Source organism: Zootoca vivipara, chromosome 9 (assembly GCF_963506605.1).
Source record: "Zootoca vivipara chromosome 9, rZooViv1.1, whole genome shotgun sequence".
NCBI classification, from domain to species: domain Eukaryota; kingdom Metazoa; phylum Chordata; class Lepidosauria; order Squamata; family Lacertidae; genus Zootoca; species Zootoca vivipara.
In genome coordinates, this window is record NC_083284.1 from 44,560,291 (window position 1) to 44,581,139 (window position 20,849).

The 20,849-nt window shown below is 41.0% G+C and overlaps 1 protein-coding gene across 1 annotated transcript in view; it reads right to left on the reverse strand.

Moving 5' to 3' along the window:
* SPOCK3 (SPARC (osteonectin), cwcv and kazal like domains proteoglycan 3) overlaps window positions 1-20,451 on the reverse strand; it is a 116,264-nt gene extending 95,813 nt beyond the window's left edge. Inside the window, exons 1-2 of the mRNA XM_035113977.2 lie at window positions 20,331-20,451; window positions 19,904-20,107 (exon numbers count right to left, since the gene is read on the reverse strand). Of these exons, the coding sequence (XP_034969868.1) occupies window positions 19,904-20,107 (204 nt within the window). The 5' untranslated portion in view covers window positions 20,331-20,451. The remainder of the gene's footprint in view (window positions 1-19,903; window positions 20,108-20,330) is intronic.
* Window positions 20,452-20,849: the final 398 nt, after the last annotated feature.

Sequence of the window (20,849 nt, forward strand, 5' to 3'; positions counted from 1 at the left end):
CATTGTTCATCCTCCTGGAGCAGTAGTACCTATTTATCTACTTGCACTTATATGTTTTCGAACTGCTAGGTTGGCAGAGGTTGGGACAGAGCAGCGAGAGCTCAATCATGCAGATTTGAACCTCTGACCTCCCAATTGGCAAGCCCAAGAGGCTCAGTGGCTTAGGCCACCCGCGTCCCTTATACTTGAGTGAGGCGGGCGGCGGCAGATGGCGACAGAGCTCCGTTCGTAAGTAGAAACATTCGTAAGTAGAGTTATTCTTAAGTAGAGGTACCACTGTACAACTATATATCCTTCCCTACAGATGTTCTTCACAGGGTACATGTGGATGTCGGGGGCAGTGTTCAAATTCATACCAACTACCAAAAAATTGTTAAATGATAAAACAATACTTTGTAAGCAATTGCAATAATAATTATTATTTGTAACTCAGCAGTGTTGCAAAAACTGCGTAGTTACAGAACAGGGTCTTGGTGAGAGGAATGCAAAGGAATGTCCTCCTTTCTCCTTCCACTGTTCACAAAACTTCACAATTACCTAGCTGTACCTTAGCAAACTTTTGCCTTGTTTTCACAATTAGTCCCATTTACAGAAACAATTGCATGCTTAAAATCTTGACGAAATGTATCAAATGCATGTTGTACATAGTTATAAGAAATCTGGTGCAGAAGACCACTGAAATGTTGTCTCAGTTCACTTACCAGATTTTCACCATAGATTTTTTTTGTTTGTTTGCTTGTTTTAAAGGTATGTCTCTGTACACTAGAGATCCTTCTCGCTTCCAGGCCACAGCTCTATCTTGAACCTAGTAACTAATTTTGAGAGCTATTCATGTACCAACAGTCTCTCAAGTGACTTCCTTCCCACAAGGTGATGTGCAATACATGCAATACATACTACAAGACGATGAGAATGCAACTGTTTGTGCCCTTCTGCTTGAATAAATGCAATTGCTGTATATACTCCTACAGAATGCAGACATTAGCTAACTCTTAACGCATCACTGAAGCAATTTCCTCTGCACATTCAGATTTAGGTGTTCAGTTACTGGGAAAGATTCTGTTTTCTGGACTAGAAACACTGCTTCCCAAATATTTACTCTGTTGTTTTATTTACAAATGTGATGCAGTAAGAACAGAATTATTTCTCTCTTTAGCAGCCCTAAGCTATGATGTACTGTAGTACAGTGGAACCTCGGTTTATGAACACCTCGGTTTATGAATTTTCAGTTTATGAACGCCGCGGACCCATCTGGAACGGATTAATTCACTTTCCATTACTTTTAATGGGAAAGTTTGCTTCAGTTTATGAACGCTTCAGTTTATGAACAGACTTCCGGAACCAATTACACCCATGTTTCAGTTTATGAACGCTTCAGTTTAAGTACTTCGCGGACCCGTCTGGAACGGATTAATCCACTTTCCATTACTTTCAATGGAAAAGTTCGCTTCAGTTTATGAACGGTTACTCCGCGGACCGTCTGGAACGGATTAATCCACTTTCCATTACTTTCAATGGGAAAGTTCGCTTCAGTTTATGAACGCTTCAGTTTATGAACAGACTTCCGGAACCAATTGTGTTCATAAACCGAGGTACCACTGTATTGTACTAGCTACATAAACCACTTCCTGGCATTGAAATTTAGATACACCTTTATAAAGAGACAAAGTTTCAAATATTATACAGATAGGAAATATTTCAGGATGCCAAGAATTCAGAATGCACCAATACATGGAAACATACTTGGCTCAATTCAGATGCTCATATCTCATCCTTATTGCATCAAGGTGTGCTTGAGGTTTTCTCTCTCCATGCACAGCCCCTTTGCTCCTGCCCATACATAAGCCACAATTAAATAAGGAAATCCAAAAGTAGCCAGTTTCCCCATTTGACCTACACTGCAAAACTTGGGTTTCCAGCTTCAGAACAAACCAGGCTATTAAACCAACTTCAAACTTCTTTTAAATGTCCTGGTTTATCACAGGATAACCATTGTTCCCAGTTTCTTGTCTGGTTGCTATGCAGCACAAAGTGCTGTGTGAAGGAGGAACATGCTTGGCCAAAATGTCTGCAGCCTATCTCAGCTTAATACGGCAAGATACTGTACAATAATCCAAACATGTTCCAAATGACAATCTGGCACAATTCAGGAGAAGGTGACACATCAGCTGCATGGAACTTCCTCAAGTTGTAGAGAATCAGTAAGGACAGAAGGAAAAGGTTTGTCTAATAAAAAAATTATAAATAAGAATGTTTTCTGTGGCATAATACTATTTGGTTTGTGAATGGTTGACTATGAGGTTAAAAGGATACGTGCTTACTTCTAATTGAATCTGAAAACATACTGAATATGTGCTCTACTGTTGGCAACCTGCCAAAAATCAGCAGGTTAAAATTAGGTAATTTTACACTTACCAAGGAACTGACTATTTGCCTTGAGATGTTTACTGCTATTTTATACTGCATAGTGCTTTTAGACCAGATAGTAGAATTGTGTGTGGTGGGTTGGACAGAAGGACAGGCAAGGATAAGTTCATGGCGGAACATTCTATCTTCACTCACTGATTTTCAGTTAGGAAACCAATGAGCTGTCAGAATACCAGAATGTAATTTGTGATTGGCTGGAAGGTTGGAGCCAGAGAGAATAAAAAGGGCAGGATGACACAGTGAACATCAGTTGAAGATAGATACCAGAAAGAACCAAAACTGAGAGTGGGATAGTTAGGGAGGGCAACAGATTGGCAACAAGCAGCAGCTGTCCAGAAGCAGAACAACAATGCAACTGAAACTGTGGAAGCTGATAAGGTCTGCAGGGAGAGGAAGACTCCATTAATGCCCTATATGAGAACTGAACCCGGATGATAAACTAGAGACCAATCTCAAGAAGCTACAACTCTTCAAGCAACTAAAAGAATTCTGTGATGCATTCTTATGAGAAGACTTAAGAATAAGATATCCAAAGAATGCTAAGGGGGGGGGGAGAGAATTAGGATACAGACTATTGGCATTTATTACAAAAGTAAACTAGCTTGAGGGAACAAATACTTCTTTAAGGTAGCATCACTATTTAAGCACATAACAACCAAAGCTTAGTTTTATTATCAAATCTATTAATAGGGTTGCCAGACTCAATAGAGGACAGGACTTCTGTGCCTTTAATTGCCCTGCTCTCTTTTGAGTCTGGAAACCTTAAAGAGAAACCAGCAGACCCTTTGTTTAATTTCCAAGCAAAGGGTCTGCTGGTTTCTCTTTAAGGTTTCTAGACTCAAAAGAGAGCAGGGCAATTAAAGGCACAGAAGTCCTGTCCTCTATTGAGTCTGGCAACCCTATCTATTAAATAATTATATTGTTTTTAAAAAGCTTTTAAGTAATTTATTTGTTTCATTTTTAAATTTCCTGATCTCTCAGTCTTATGCTATAGCCTAAGCCTATAGGGCTGAAGGCCAAACCAGAGTGTGTGGTTAAACTCTCAGGTTGTTCTTGACTAGAGCTCATAGTTAGCAAGTAGACAAAACACATTCAGGCAAAATGCCAAGTCAAACTTCTACATAGTTCAATGTGGTGCTGTTGTTGTTTAGTCGTTTAGTCGTGTCCGACTCTTCGTGACCCCATGGACCATAGCACGCCAGGCACTCCTGTCTTGCACTGCCTCCCGCAGTTTGGTCAAACTCATGTTCGTAGCTTCGAGAACACTGTCCAACCATCTTGTCCTCTGTCATCCCCTTCTCCTAGTGCCCTCCATCTTTCCCAACATCAGGGTCTTTTCCAAGGATTCTTCTCTTCTCATGAGGTGGCCAAAGTATTGGAGCCTCAGCTTCACGATCTGTCCTTCCAGGGAGCACTCAGGGCTGATTTCCTTAAGAATGGATAGGTTTGATCTTCTAGCAGTCCATGGGACTCTCAAGAGTCTCCTCCAGCACCATAATTCAAAAGCATCAATTCTTCAGCGATCAGCCTTCTTTATGGTCCAGCTCTCACTTCCATACATCACTACTGGGAAAATATGTGCTGCCGAAGCGAGCACTCAACGTGGTGCAGGAATCAAAAAATACTGGGGAGGAGCGAAGCAGCAGCATGCAGCTTTCCAGGAACCCACACATTCATTTGCTCATGTTAAACCACAGCTTAGTTGACCAAGTTGTGCAAACAAAGCAACTTGGCACATGCCAAGACAACCTTACTTGCACTGAAATGCAACACCCTGCCACTCACAAAATGCAATAACATTCTTGAACAGGTCAGTGGCCCCTCCAGTCCAACATCTACAGTAGTTTTCACAGTAGCCAACCAGATGTCATCAACACAATGATCAACCTGTAAGCAGAAGCTGAGCACAACAGGACTCTGCCGCCCTGTGGTTTCCAGAAACTGGAATTCAGATGCATACACCCTCTGACAGTGGAGGTAGAAAATAGCTTTAACTTCTAAGAATTTGTGTAATCCTCTTTTAAGGCCATCCAAAATTGTGGCCATTGCTGCCTCTAGTGGGAGCAAATTCCACAGTTTAATTATGTGATCTGTGAAGAGGAACTTTGTTTCTCCTGAATTTTCCAGCATGGGGTGCCCCATAGTTCAAGTGTTAGAAAAGGGAGAAAAACATCTCTATCCACTTTCGCCACCAGATGGACAGCTGGTTGTCCAGCAAGAACTTGCCATAGCCCTAGCCAAAGTAGACAATGGTCACAGATGATGGGAGCTGAAGTCCAACGTTTGGAGAGTCAAAAACTATTGACACCTGCTGTAAAGGGAAGAGGTTTTGCTACCCTCAGGACACGAATTGTATTCGGAAACCATGCTTACTCGAACATACATGTAAACAATTGGTTTGATAGCATTTTTCTATTTCGCAAAGTTTTCAAGATCAAAACTCATCAGAGGAGCCTCTGGAAACTTTTGTACATATTAGTTATGATGCAAGGCATGAGAACAAGTATGACCTTTAGAGATACACTGAAAGGGGGATGCAATCTGTCAGATGTAAGTACATTAAAACCACAACCTAATGCAGGGCTCTGCAAACTTTTTCAACTTGCCCCTCAGACCTTGTGGGCGGCTGGACTATATTTTTTGGGGGGGGGGATGATGAATGAATTCCTATGCCCCACAAAATAACCCAGAGATGCATTTTAAATAAAAGCACACATTCTACCCATGTAAAAACACGCTGATTCCCAGACCGTCCGCGGGCCGGATTTAGAAGGCAATTTGGTAGAATGTGTGCTTTTATTTAAAATGCATCTCTGGGTTATTTGTGGGGCATAGGAATTCATTCATCATCATCCCCCCCAAAAAAAAATATAGTCCAGCCGCCCACAAGGTCTGAGGGACAGTGGACTAGCCCCCTGCTGAAAACGTTTGCTGGCCCTTGATCTAATGCCTTATTATGCACCTGTAAATCCCTGATATGTACTTCATGCTTATTGATCTAACTGGTTACAAGGCTACAGACTGAAAAATGTTTCATGATCATGTCGAAAAGCCCAATGTGTTATTGAAGGATGCACTCAAGCCACCATCATTGTTAACTCTGTTCCTGCAGCCTGACGATTTACAGGGTTTTCTCTTTGTACAATACAAAGACATAAACTGGCCTGTCAACAGTGCTGGTGCTTCAATTAATCTTCCTAAAGTAGCACAGCATTTCATCTGCTGCAGTAGCAGAGTTAGGTTTCAGCTCTGTCAACAAATATGAGTATTTTCAGCAGACATTGCATGAATAGAAATGATGGTGCATATTTCTTCATAGATTTTTGATCCATTCTATGATTAGCTACATCAAATCCAGTGCAGGGTACTTAGTAGTATGTGAAAATATACCTTGCTTCTTCTTTTCCAGACACTCTGCCTCCTCCATATCCTATCTTGGGCTGAAGGGAGGGGGAAAGCATTGTAAATGGGGCTGTGTGCCTAGAGTGGCTACTGTGGCAGATGCTCTAGCCACAAAGCCATGTCTCTATTGCTCTTTTTAGCAGCACAGAGAAAGCATGACTGTGGTGATTTTAGTAGTGCCAGAGGCAGGAGGGAGAGTAAAGGAAGAAGTAGGCAGTGCAAAAGGATGTTCCATAAATGAGTGAGGAACTGCACCTGACAGTAGCATAAAGGACATTTTGGAGAATCTTAAGCACAATTTCCTGGTCAAACATCCCTGTGTCCACTCACCCTCCACAAATAAGAAATGTGACACAAACAAATTTGGTACCCCATGCTTTTATGGGAGAAAATGATTTCCTTTCCTGCAATGAACCACAGCAAAATCTCCCCTAGCCTCTCTGTTGTTGCCCCTTCACAGGCCTGAGCCTCCGTCCCTTAAACTCTCTATTTCTTCCCCCTCCCAGCCCTTATTTCTGTTCTTCCTCTCACCGCCACAGAAACTGTGTGTCTATGTCATGTGCTCTGCATATTCTGACTTCTGGCTCCCTCATGATCTCTGTCCCTGGCTCTACATACTTCCCTGTCCTTCACCCCACCTGTTCAGGGTTCCTGGTTAAACCTCTATTTTGTGTTCATGACTGGACTAATCAACAGCATGCTCTGGATAATCTCTCACACACACCATTTATTTTGTGACCATTTCTAGCAAGTTGCTTTGTAGCAGGAAGCATAATGATTAAATCAATGAAAATAATGAGTTGCTATGATGGTAACAATGAAGCCATTTGGCAATTGAAAGGTCATCAGAAGCAGATTGCAAGATCTGAGACTCCAGAGGCAGGCACTCCTTAGGTAAACATAGATGCTACTAAGATGTAAATTTAGGGTGAGAAGAAGAATAGCAGCTCACTCTAGGTGTCCAGGCAGACAGGAAATCTATTCAATCTATTCAAGAGGCTATCTTGGAGAGGTAATCTTTCTTGATTACATGTCCTCAAGGTACCCAAACTCACACATTCACCACGCCTTGTGGAATAATTCTATGTAACAGTACATTTCTGAGTATAGGACAATTCAGAATGTTTTTCAGAGCAGTGCACAGTTGACTCCAGCAAAGATACTACCTCTCTCATATGCTTGTTTTCAAGGGTCATGTATGTGAATACATGCACATGCAGATTCCTGGACACATATGCAAGACACTGCTGTTTATCGCCTTAAAATTATGGAGAGGCTGTGCAAATATTCCAAATAGATCAAACCTGCACACATCAGGCAGGGCCACACAGACATGATCCCAATCATCCACTGCATAGAATCATAGAATTATGGAGTTTGTAGGCAAAACACAATTACAACTAATATTACAAGGATTCCCGTTCTTAAAATCAGCAATGCTTACAAAGCTACGATGCAAGATACAGACTATTTGAAGTGTTCTTCTTCATTTATAATAAATTTATGGTGGCAGTCTCCTTAGTTAGCAGTATGGGAGACTTTCACTCCAGGATCTTCTATTTTCATAACATACATCACATTTAAGAATCAATGAGGAAAATGATTTATGTTAGTAGCTGGATAACTAAGATCATTAATTTCAGCTTGCAAAATATATCCAGCCATTAAGCAACTGTTCATCTTACAAGCTTATTAGTGCAACAACTAAAATTACAGTCATTAATAGAGGCCATGACTGCTCAGCTTACATTATTACATGAGCTACATCTCTTCTAAAGTAAATCAAAAGTCATACACTTCTGCCTGCTTCATGATTCAGAATTCACTCTTCCAATAATGTGAGAATTTATCACATGACTCTCGGTTTACAATTGCAAAAGTGTCTGCTGTCTTTCCTCAGGAATGTGTGCATGCACAGCTCATCTACCACAAGCTGGTTTCAATGAGTATTTGCACAGTCCATTTTGAACACTAAAAGGTAACAAAGATTCAGGTAGGTAGCCATGTTGGACTGACTTTTTTTTATTTCTTTATATATTTCAGGTAACAAAGAGTTCTCAAACTGGCATCTTAGCTATTGTTTTATTATTACAAGAGTACCCAAGAAAGTTGATCACAAAAGCAATAAAAGCAGAAAAATTCAAACTTGGTTTTGCCTGCCAATGAGGCTAATGGACTAAAACATCAGAAAAGAAGAGGAACAAGAAAGATTGCAAAATAGCCATTTGTTCAGAATATGTTAGCAATGTTAGGAGGGGAGGAGTGCACTCAGAACTCAACATAATCTTAACTACAAATTCCTCAGGCCATGCAGGCTTTTTTAGCCCAGCCCATTTTGTGCTTTCTAAATAGCCAGATCTAGGACAAACACACTACCCTGTATTTCCTCTATGCCAGGCATGTCCAAAAGGTAGGTTGTGATCTACCGGTAGATCACTGGCCATCTGCGGTTGATCAATGGTTCTCCCAAAGAAGCTGAACAACTGTGCCTCCCCTTAAAAAAGCTCAACATTTTACCTCTACCCTGAAAAAACTCAATAATTTGACCAGAACCCCGAAGGGGGGGGTGATCACTGCCAGTTTTTAACTCTATGAGTAGATCGCAGTCTCTTGGGAGTTGACCACCCCTGCTCTATGCCAACCACTCCCTCAGGATAATTTTAAAACAGAAGAATTAGGACAATGTGGATGGCAGAAGCATGAGAAATAAACCAAGGAGGATAATGAACTTCTTTCATTGCCTCAGCTTGACAGAAAGTTGGGAATGCAAGAAAGACACGAAGGAAGAACTAATTGCTTATGCTATGTGAAAAATTATGAAACCTTTTTTAAATGTAGCAACATTTTTAAAATGACAAAATTGTAGTTTAAACAGTACTAAATAAAAAATTAGGTGAGATCATTCCTCATGGCTTCACTGTTTGTGTTCAACCTTTGCATTCTAGCCGAAATTTACATTAAAGTTGGTGCAAATATTACCCATTTGCAGATGTACTAATCTTTAATCCAGTCCTACAATCTTCTATGCCAGGCCAGGCCTGTTTTAGCATTGAGAATAAATACAGGAATTGCACCACATCAAAGATAGTGACGTTTATGAATCTTGGGACAGATGAGCACATCTACAGAACAACAACAGAGCAAAACATAATAATTGGCACATCATCCTAAATTATTTCAGCTGCCAGGAAACCTAAGCTGCAAATCTAGGTGCCCAACATTTAGCAATAAGATGTCAAAAGAGATTGTATTTGCTCCACTTGCCACTCTGTGCAGAATCATCATTTTATTGATGTATATTCTAATCCACAAAGCAATGCTGCTTCACACTTATTTCAGTGTGGCACATATGGGAGCAATAATTAGTGGACTGAGAACAAAATAAAAAAGCAGGAAAGGTTCTATTTTGAATTACTACCGTGTTTCTCATATTATAAGACATGTCTTATATTTATTTTTTCCTCAAAAAAACACACTATGGCTTATTTTCAAGGGATGTCTTATTTTTTTCCTCCTCCTCCTGCCGCGGCCGGCATTGCTGCTGCGCCTATCACTATGTCTTATTTTCGGGGTATGGCTTATATTCCTTGAATGCTTAAAATCCTGCTATGGCTTATTTTATGGGGATGCCTTAAAATATGAGAAACAGGGTAGAGAGTCTTATCAAGGGTCCCATTAAAGCTAAGAATCCATGATGCATAACAATAACTCTGAGCATCATTAAAAATTGCTGAGCAGGTGTACCACAACAAATATGATATACCTTAAGAAAACCTAAGTTATGCAAGGCAATGACACTTATCACACTTTTGCAGCCTATCAATGTGGGCCACCATCCTGTAAATAATTTATATTGCATATAGCAACCAAAAGCATTAATATTACATGTAAAGCATTACTGTTACAGGGGGATATTGTTTTTGTCTGTTGCAGTATTACCTTATGTATTTTTGTATTTTATATTGTAAACTGAATATGATCCTTGGACGAAGGGTGGTAGAGACATTTTAATAATTAATATGAAAATTATTTACAAATGCATTAAACAAGTCTCATGATTTTGATTTTGATTTTAAAAGGCTAGCACTTATCTCCAATAGAAGAATATCTCTGACCCAGACTTACTTAAATTGCAGGCAAATTTACAATTGCTTTCCACTTAACACTGTGGCAAGATCAGAGTTAAACAAAAGTTTAACAAAAAGTGACAAAATGAAATGAATGATTCCTGCTCAACTAATACATTCAATATTCTAATCTGCAATTATTCAGAGAACTGCAAGAAGTTTGTAAATATAGCAAGGGAAAGATCAAGCCAAAGTCACTGATCACTTTTTCATGGCATATTTAATCCTATGTATAAACATATGGATTCCTTATATTTTAGTAGGATTTCACAGGAAGCAAATGCTGAAGAAAAGAAAAGCTAAGAAGTTACAGTACTTCCTTAAATTATGGAATAACCAAATGTAAGAGGAGTTTTGGAATGACAGCTAGTAAGTGTAACATGTTGTCTCTAGTAAATTTGCTATGAAAATCATAAAGCATCTAAGATGGATAGATAAGGGTATCATTTGACATTTAAGAATCTTACAGCACACAATAAAGCTATAAGAATGTTATTTCCCATGGGTGTGTGTCACACAGAGCACAAATGACCAGGTCAATGTCACCCCAAAAGCTATTAGGAACCTTTAGTTGGTGCCACCAGTAGTGAATTCTGCTTCTGACACCAGCTGGCAATTGTTGATCAACTGTGTGTAGGGCCGGCTCTAGGTATAGTCCTGGTGGCACAGGGCTGCACGGCAAAGCCACGTGGAAGCCGTGCTGCGCGCTGCGAGGGCAGGGGTGCCGGAGTGATCTCCGTGCCTCAGCACCAGGGCACCCGACCTGCTCAAGACTGCCCTGATTGTGTGCTACCGGTATGTGCTGCACCAGACAAAGACAATCTAGAGCTCCTTGCAGACAACAGCAGGCTCTGTGCACACTCCCAAAGATGAAGTTCCCTCAAAAAGATGGTTAGTGCTGCTACTGCTAATCATCTGCAAGGTGAGAGAGTACCTGAAATTAATCCATTCATAACAGATACTCCTAACAGTTGCACCAACCATGAGTTTCACTGTACAGAAGCCATCCACATGCACTCCCCAAGGTGCATGCAGGGCGCAGCAACCTTTTGCATGGCCTGGATCATAGCCAAAAGGACATTCATGCACAAAAGCCCATTTCCACACAAACCGCTTTTAAACAAGGGTTGGAAAAGCCAGGGAGTTTTAACACTTCCACCCCCACCACACACCAATCACATGGTGCTAACAAGCCTTAGTGAATTGAATTGCATAAGCAGAATAAAATTCTCAAAACGAATCTCTTTGCTGTCAGCAGCATAAGGAATCCATGCTAACAAAGGGCCAACTTACCTGATTAGTTGAAGTGGCAGTTAAGTAACAAGATTACCATTTGAAAAGCTTACCTCGACTGACAGGTACTGTGTACATGTGATAAATCTTTTTTTAAAAAATCCAGGGGCACAGTGACAGCCACTTCACACAAAACAATTACTATGTAGATGCAAACTATTACTAAACAGGTGTATTGCTTACATGCTAAATACAGATTTATGAAACTAAACACTTAAGGCAGAAATAAAGAAGGAAATGTTATGGAAGGATTTGATAACAAGATCACCAAGTTACAAGATTAGAAATAGGTAAGTGACTCATAGGTGAAAGCTTAGAAAAGGTGAGCTAAACATGGCACATGTACCACTACAGTGGTACCTCGGGTTAAGAACCTAATTCGTTCTGGAGGTCCGTTCTTCACCTGAAACTATTCTTAACCTGAGGTACCACTAATGTGGCCTCCCGCTGCCACCGCGTGACTTCTGTTCTCATCCTGAAGCAAAGTTCTTAACCCGAGGTACTATTTCTGGGTTAGCAGAGTCTGTAACCTGAGGTACCACTGTATATAGAACGGCCCTCTTAAAAACACTTATCAGCAATCTATGTTACCAGCTATGAAATGAAGACAAAGATTTAATGTCATTTGTATACCACTTAATTGTAAAAACCTCTAGGCAGTTTACACAAAATACACATTGAATACTATGTATTATACACATTAAGAGTATAATACATAGTATTCAAATACCAATGTTTATAGTCTTCTGGCTCAGGTATTAGAAGCAGAACAGAGAAAGCCTTGCCCTTTTTAGAAGAAACAGAACAGTCTGAGCATTAAAACCATGCTGTACATGATTTCTGTCTCCAGATTTTTCCACCTCAAGTTATATATAAAACAAGAAGAAAGTCTGCTGGCACCTCCTATTCATACATCACAAAACTATTTATAATAGCTGCAGTGTAATAGGCACAGATGGCAAAAGTCAATTCCAATAAGATTAAAGACATAAGACAAGACTAATGGCAGATATCCATATCCACTAAATCACCTGCAGCAAGTAAAAGAAAGATTATTTGTTCAGAGAAAGGCGATAAAGACAAGATGAAACAGTTATCTACTTTACCTAAGATTACAAGGGCCAATCTAAAGAAGAGCATATTAATGTTCTTCTAACTCTGAAAAATCCAGCAGTATAATCAGCTTCTCTCAACGTAATGCTTTCCAAGACCAAAGAAAAGATCGCTTAGCCAACCTGAACATTTTCTTTTCCTACTTTTCATTTACAAGTAGACCATTCTACTTACATGCAATTTGACTAAACTGTTTCTTTCCCCCTTACTACTCTAGAGGTCAAACAGGTAATCAGGGATTAATAAGAATTCATTAGCAGGACACAAATACTAGACAAATGTATAAAGACAGGATAGATTTCTAAGTTAATTTATATTTCAGTCACCTCAGAATTTCTCCTCTAGTTGCTCTTGTCTATAATCTGCAACAGAATTATTGATGTACAAACTAGGAATATTATAGCATATGCCAAAGCCCCGAGCATAAAAAAGCAACTTTGTAAAGAAAAGAAAAGAAAAATTACAGAACTACTTGTGCTGTGGGACATTTACCCCCCAGTCTATATAAAAGAGAAAAGAAAATGGGAGGCTCTCCCAAGTTAGGTGGCTAGCCTACTCGGCTATCAATCCCATGAGATGTTCCATGTTTGTTTTTGGGTTTTTTTTAAAAATGAAAACCAACTATGTTTACCATGTGATACTCTCTTTTGAATCATGTAATCAACAGGCTCATCAATAATTACTTTCAGACCTTGACTCTGTTTCCTTGCCGGAGGGTATATATTGTTTCTTCAGTCTATAGATTTTCATGGTTCAGCAACAAATCTGAGAAACATACGGTAGTAGCTGTGGTTTAACTTGGGAGAGATGACTGGGGAAGGGCAGCTCTATGTACAAATACTATAGGGCTATACAGTGGAACCTCGGTTTATGAACACCTCGGTTTATGAATTTTCGGTTTACGAACGCCGCGGACCCATCTGGAACGGATTAATTCACTTTCCATTACTTTTAAAGTTCGCTTCAGTTTATGAAAGCTTCAGTTTATGAACAGACTTCCGGAACCAATTACACCCATGTTTCAGTTTATGAACGCTTCAATTTAAGTACTTTGCGGACCCGTCTGGAACGGATTAATCCACTTTCCATTACTTTCAATGGGAAAGTTCGCTTCAGTTTATGAACGCTTCAGTTTATGAACAGACTTCCGGAACCAATTGTGTTCATAAACCGAGGTACCACTGTAGTCAAAACCAAAGAAAAGAAAACCCTGCACTTATCCTACAAAGAACAGATCAGTACAGCACAGTCCGATAAATCCTACTGGATGCCATCCTGAAATCTCTGCAGTCAACCACCACAAAAAATAAATAAATAGGTGTGTCCTGGTTGACACTCTCTGGCCATTATAACATCACTGGGAGCTTCTTGCTGGATTGTAGCTTTCCCTTGACTGCTGTTCCGCAAACCTCAGTTAGGAAGAGAGTACTGCATGCCTGCATCCTAAATGCATTTCACTTGCACAATTTCAACCATACATCGTTGAAGGCAGAAACTGCAAGCTAAATCCAAGCGAGGCAGGGAGCTTAAAAGCTCTTTTTGTACCAGATCCACTTGGGGTTATATTCAGCTTTTACCACCTATTTGCTCCGACTTGCTTGTTGGGCAAGGCTTGCTCAGTACATGGACTCCAGGGATTCTCTGGCCACGGGGTGGCTCCAAGGATTTGGAGATACAGTATGCTATTTTTGTGTACTGTATACGCAGAACTAGGCCCCTGCATAAGATGCAATTGTACCATAGAGTAAAAGGTAAAACTATGGCAGAGTTGCTACATCAGCATCTGGAGTGCAAGAAAATATGAAATTTCAGGCTGGGATCTGGCTTTCTTATTGGGCAAGATCAGCACTTTGCCAGGTAATGTTGATCAAGGCTATTCCAGTTTTGGGGAAATTGTGTTAGCTTTCTGTATAGTTGATGGTGGGCAACTTTTGACAGTTGAGGAATCCTGCTGTGTTGTGGGAACCTTCCAGATAAGAGTCACACTTAGAAGACCAGAGTCAGTCAGTTGTCAGCCGTGTCCATTTCATTTTCCAAGAATATTATCCTTCCAGATTCTATCACCCTTCTTACTTAATGTAAACAGCTGGTGTAGTAACACGGTTAAGAGCTAGGTGTCCTAGCTTCACATCTCAGCTCAGTCATGAAGCCAGATTCAGATGTCTGTGGGGAACAAGCTTCCAAATAATACTGCCTCTTCAACCCTCCATCAAGCTAATTTTCAGTATAAATATCATCAGGATTGCCTCTCTACCCTGTAATATGACCACTGTCTTCTGGAATTAAGCACAAAGTCAGTACATACTCCCAACACATAAATTTTCTACTGTTTCAGGGTAACACAAGGCTTTTGCAATGTAGCTGATGAATAACTTTCTTCTGGACTGTCACAAGAGAACTCATGTCTTTTAAGAAGCAGAAATGTCATGTTAAGTTTCATATAAAGTACTAAATATTATTAGAAATTTACACCATTCCATGGATATCATTTTGGTGAAAAATCCAATTTAATGTAATGCCAACATTATAAGACATCAGGCAAAGTTGCAACAACATGGTGTAAAGCCAATGCTGGGCTAAGACATTCCCCGATTATGGACAATTATTTCAGAACAGCTCTCTATTCTCTTCCATTGTGTTCTAAATCACTTCTGGAAAGCTGAGCCAATGAGCCAGAAGTCAGGGTCATTATCTTACACATTAATCAATCCTGTCAGTTAACTCTAAGTTAAGCCTTTAAATACTTCTTTTCACACCAGAATTACCTCTGAAAGAGATAGGATTTTTCCTATTTTACAGAAAGCTTGCTTGTCACACACTTTAAAACTGTTTAAACATTCTAAATCCTTTCCACACTGGGGGGGGGGGACAAAGTTCTACAGAAGTGGACATGAATAAAGGAAGACTTTTTATATTATTAAGGTATTAAAAATGTATTCCCAGGCCTTCACCACCTATTTGCTGAGGCTGTATTAAGAAGCTCAGGCAGCTGTAACCATAACCTTAAATTATTTCAGAATATTCCTAAATAGTCAACCACTTTGATATCAGCAGCTACTACTTCAAAATTAGTTGTTTCAGGATTGTGGAATCATGCCATCTTTTATGTATTGAGCACAAGCTCTCCTTGAAAAATGAACATATGCAGACTCTGTTTACAATAAATCCAGATGTTGGTGGTAAGCATTGATAGGATCACTACATCCTTTCATGATCGAGTCTCCTGTGCCCTTAACAGCTGCTGCACAGTAAAACATTCAACAGGTGAAGTTTGTCTTATGAATCTACTGTGATGGAGAAAGTTCTTCCACATGAATTGTGCCCAGGTAACACAAAAGAGTCATATGTTCAATGGGGATGTCTCCCAAATAAGTGGATATAGGATTGAATCACTAGTGCTCTGAAATTTCTTTATACAGTGGTACCTCGGTTTATGAACACAATTGGTTCCGGAAGTCTGTTCATAAACTGAAGCGAACTTTCCCATTGAAAGTAATGGAAAATGAATTAATCCGTTCCAGATGGGTCCGCGGTGTTCATAAACTGAAGCGTTCATAAACTGAAGCGAACTTTCCCATTGAAAGTAACGGAAAGTGGATTAATCCGTTCCAGATGGGTCCGCGGAGTACTTAAACTGAAGCGTTCATAAACTGAAGCATGGGTGTAATTGGTTCCGGAAGTCTGTTCATAAACTGAAGTGTTCATAAACTGAAGTGAACTTTCCCATTGAAAGTAATGGAAAATGAATTAATCCGTTCCAGATGGGTCCGCGGTGTTCATAAACCGAAAATTCATAAACCGAGGTGTTCATAAACCGAGGTTCCACTGTATGGGTAATCTGTGGTCCTCCAGATGTTATTGGACTACAACTCTCATTAACCCCCACTAGTGCAGCCAATGATAAAAGAATTGTAGAATTGGATGAAATAAAATTAGAACTGCTGACTAACATCTCCTGGAAGGCCACAGGTTAGCAACCCATATTTTAAAAAGACACAATACCAGGTCATTTTATCAGGTCATTTTATCGGAAGACTCAATAGGGAGTATTCTCCAAATACTTAGAACAGGTTTGTTTGTTTCAGATACAGAAAAAACAACTGGCTAATATCCCAATAATACCACACACAACACCAACAAGGACAAAATGCAACAATGCATTTACTTATTCAGTTTTATGGGATAATGCATTGAAAGTATCAGTTAACACATGAGCAGCGTAATCATATGCACACCATCTCAAAAGTAGGTTACATGATTCTTACACTTAAATATGCACAAGATTGCAGTCTTCATGGATATATCATACAATGATTTGACACTAGCCCCACATCCTACAATAATCACATACTATTGAACTGGAAAATCTCAAGCTTCCAGTTCTACATTAAGGAAGAATGCATTTTTTAACAGAATGCAGAAGGAATAGCATGAAAAACTTATGATTTCAGATTAAATCACATATACAGACAAACTATTGAAGGGACCCGTTAAAAGTCTCAAGAAAAAATTTTTTCTCTCTTTTTGAGAGGGAGGAGATAGAAATTCTAGTGTCAAGGAAATCAAAAAAGTTTAAAGTGTATGTGATGCAATTTGTGGTAGAAGTTTGAAACCATGATGTATGGATGCTTATTAACAGTTCACTTAGAATTACTTTTCAATTCATTCATTCATTCATTCATTCATTCAAAGAGACACACTGGCTTACTGAAAATTCAGCTGCTAACTAAAATGTTTCTACAGATAAAATCAGCCTACAGCACCACTGTAAGTTTTGCAACTTTCCACTGCAGTGGTAATAGGCACCCTCAATTAATTATCACACCCACAATACTCAATACTCCTTACTTATAGCTATATATGGCTATATAACAAAATCCATCTTTCACTATAAACAAATTCAGAAAGATGCTGATTATTAATCCAAAGCCCATTCCCATGCATTTTTTTCTTAGAAAGTTCATGGAGCTCAGCATATAAACATATGATGTAAGCAGTGACCAATCCCCTTGAATACTTTGAAGCAAGGTAAATTTCTAACTCAGAAATTAGTATTTTCTATCCATAAGCCAAGAAAACCTATTCCAATTTCAAATACAGAAAATGATACCTTATTGCTTGAGATTAACTTATTTCCAGAAAACCTCTGACATTCCATTGTTTATGATTTATCAACTTAAGATGGCATGCCCTTGACTTAACGCTTTTCTATCCTTACTAGTAAAACAGTAGTGAGGACCCTATCCTATATTGTCTACTCTCATTTCTCTGTCATTTTTATGACCACCATTAGAACCCAAAGAGGGGCCAAAACATGTTCATTTTATTTAAAGGATGAAATTGCTCTTATTATTGGGGTGCCAGCTTTATGGCAACTTTAAGCAGAAGAGAAGAGTTTGCTGGAGGTTTCAAAAATATTTATTTAAAGTGATAAACAGAATAGTATAGAGCACAGAGCAATATGCAAAGAATTAAGTGCTAATGAAACATGGACAATTTGTCATAAGATACTGTAGTATTAGTGACTCAAGTGTAGGGACCATGACCAATAAATATTACTGTATGCAGTCTCTCTCTTTTAGTAATTCAGGGGGGGGAGTTTAATTTAAAACCAAAGTTATTAACATGCATACAAAAAATTAAGTAGCATTCAACTATTGCTTTTCTTCAAAGTAAAGAAACAATGGCAATCCAAAGTATGCTTGCTCGAGAAAGAAAACTTCGACACTTTTTTTTTTAAAAAAAAAATTTCCCCATTAAAAAAAATTCAACCGTAGAGAAGAGTTTCCAAAGCATGAACTAGATATTTTTAGAGGAGTAAGATTTAAATAAATGGTGATAATTATCATTCAACTGCTTCTAAGGAGATAAGATTCTAAACAATGCAATGCCATGCTTGTTTACTTTGAAGCAAGTCCCACTGTGTCCAATGCAGCTTACTCACTAGTAAATATTCAGACTGAAGCTGCAATACAATGCACACTAACTTGGCACTAAGTTTTACTGAATAACATAGGACTTGCTTCCAATTATACAGAAGGTTTCGCAGGCCACAACATACATCAAGCTGCACAGATCAAAGATGTCTCCACTGCAAACCTTTATGTGTCTCAGCCTAAGTTAAGAAAAATTCACAAAAAGTATGACAAAGCATTCACATGTGTTGTTTCTTAAGAATTTATATTTAGTCTCATGATAACTTTTTGAAAAGGATAGAGCAAGGAGATTTAAAGGGACTGGCGATGCTTTCCAACTAGTACTAGCATTCTCCCTTAGCCATTCATTCAGAAGCATTCTCTGCACAGACTGGACCTGCCCAAGTGTGAGATTTGGGGCTCACTTAGCACATTCCTTGCTTGGGCTCCATCTGATCAGGCCCCAAAGTGAGTGGGGCGTTGGAGAGGGAGAAGAGAAAGAAAGAAGTTGCATTCCCTACCTAGCTTCTAATCTGACCCTGGCTTCATACATGTTCCTCCAAACTCACTCAGCTGCTTTCCATGGGGTGAACAAGCACTGCTGCAACTGTAACTCAAGCACATCCTCCTCATCCAGTTAGAGAATACAGAATACTAGGACGGAGATGACAAGATAGCAGCAGCTACACTCCAGCAGCAGCCAGCCAGAGAAAATTCAGCTTGCTTCCATCAAAAGGGAACTTTCCCACGAACTATGGGTTAAAGACAGGACCAACACATGCCCTTAAAAAAATCCCACTCTCCTTTCTAGTTATGACTCTTAACCTCCTCTATGTCTATTCTCTCCCCTCCCCACCCTTGCATCCAGCAAAAGCCTGCCTTTTCATCACCATTTCCATCGCCTGGTTCTCAGCATTTAAGACCAACATTATGTATTATATATTTCTGACCTGCACGTGCACAAAGAGAGATGGCATGGGGTGGGAAAGTCCACCCGCCCCCAAGGCAGCCCATCACCATCAATCAGGGCTTTTATTCATTCGCAGACATCCATGTCTCCCCAAGTAGCATTGTCTGCGTGTCTCCCCCCTCCCCCTCTGACTTTCAAGTTCTTTTAAAGGGTCCATTAAGACACCGGATGGATCCTTACACTACTCAGTTAACAGCAGCGAGAAAGCTCCCCACAGTGGGGATGCACTTTTTACACTCAAGGCGATGCGGGGAAGGGAAGGGTGGGGAACCAAATAATAATAATAATAATAATAATAATAATAATAATAATAATAATAATAATAATAATAATAATAAAACCCTTTACATCTCCCCACACCACCCAGAAAAAAAGTTCAGACATCACAGCACCCGCCAGTGGGAAATGAAGATCGTTGCAGGGGAAACAAAGTCTGCTCGCATCGGGGAAGAGGAGCGAGGGAGCCATGCCAGTTTTCGCGAAACAGGAACACAAAAGCGCAGGAGAACTTCTTCGCAGAGGAAAGGTGATCGCGCCCGCAGCGAAAACCCAGGTAAGCAGAAATTAGATAGAGGAAGGGGAAAGAGGAGGAGAAGCAGCGCCGGCAGAAGGATCAGGCAGGCAGGCGGACGAGCAAGCGAGCACGGCACACTTACGTCTCGGAATTTGTTCCACTGTCCAACCTCCTTGTCATACTGGGAGATAGTGGTAAGCCATTGTTTATCATCCAGAAAATTGCCGCTGTCTGACCTGCCCCCGGCGCCCGTTGCTGCTGCTGCTGCCGCCGCCGCCGCCGCTACCACCGCCTGACTGCACCAAGCGGCTGCCCACACACACGCGAAGGCGGCTACCTTGAGCATCTGAGGGAGAGAAGAGAGACACCGCCAGGGCGGGTTAGCCCCCGAAGGCACCCAAAACACAGACGCCCGCACCCTCCCCACGCAAAACAGAAAGGGGGGGGTTTCCACAGCGAAGGCTCCCTTGGCGAGAAGCCGGTCCCCCGCCACAAAAAAAGAGAAAAATAAGAAGAGGGAAAAAGGCGCGAGTCGAAAGGGGGAAAGCGTGCGCTGCCCACTCCGTCACCTTGCCGCCAACCCCGTCGCCGCCGCCGCTCCGGACTCTCAGCTTCTTGCTTGTGGAAACGCAGCGCGACGCTGCCCACTGAGCCTCTCGCTGGAGGAGCTGCTGCTGCTGCCGCCGCCGCCGCTGCACGCGCCGCCGTCTCGAGCCGTCCACTCAGCGCCTGGCGCCCAGCGCGCGCTCCCCGCCCCCGCCCCCGCCTCCTCCCGCCCAACAGGCCCTCCCCCCTCGTTCTGCTGCTCGGCTCCGCTCCGCAGGCAGCTGCTGTCGAGCGGCGGGAGAAGCTCTCGCTGGCGCTCGGCTGACTGGGGGGACGCGGGAGGGCCCTTTCTGGCGGCAGGCGAGACTCGGCGTGGCGGAGGCGCTCGCGGAAACGCGGCCGGGAGGGCCCGAGAGCTACACGTGAGGCGAGGCACGTATGGGGCAAGCAAGCGCGCCTTTACGCGGCCGCTTCTTTTGCCTCCTGAAGGAAGAGCTGCTGCCGGGGAGGAGGCAGCCCAGGGCTCGCCTGCGCTGTAGCAG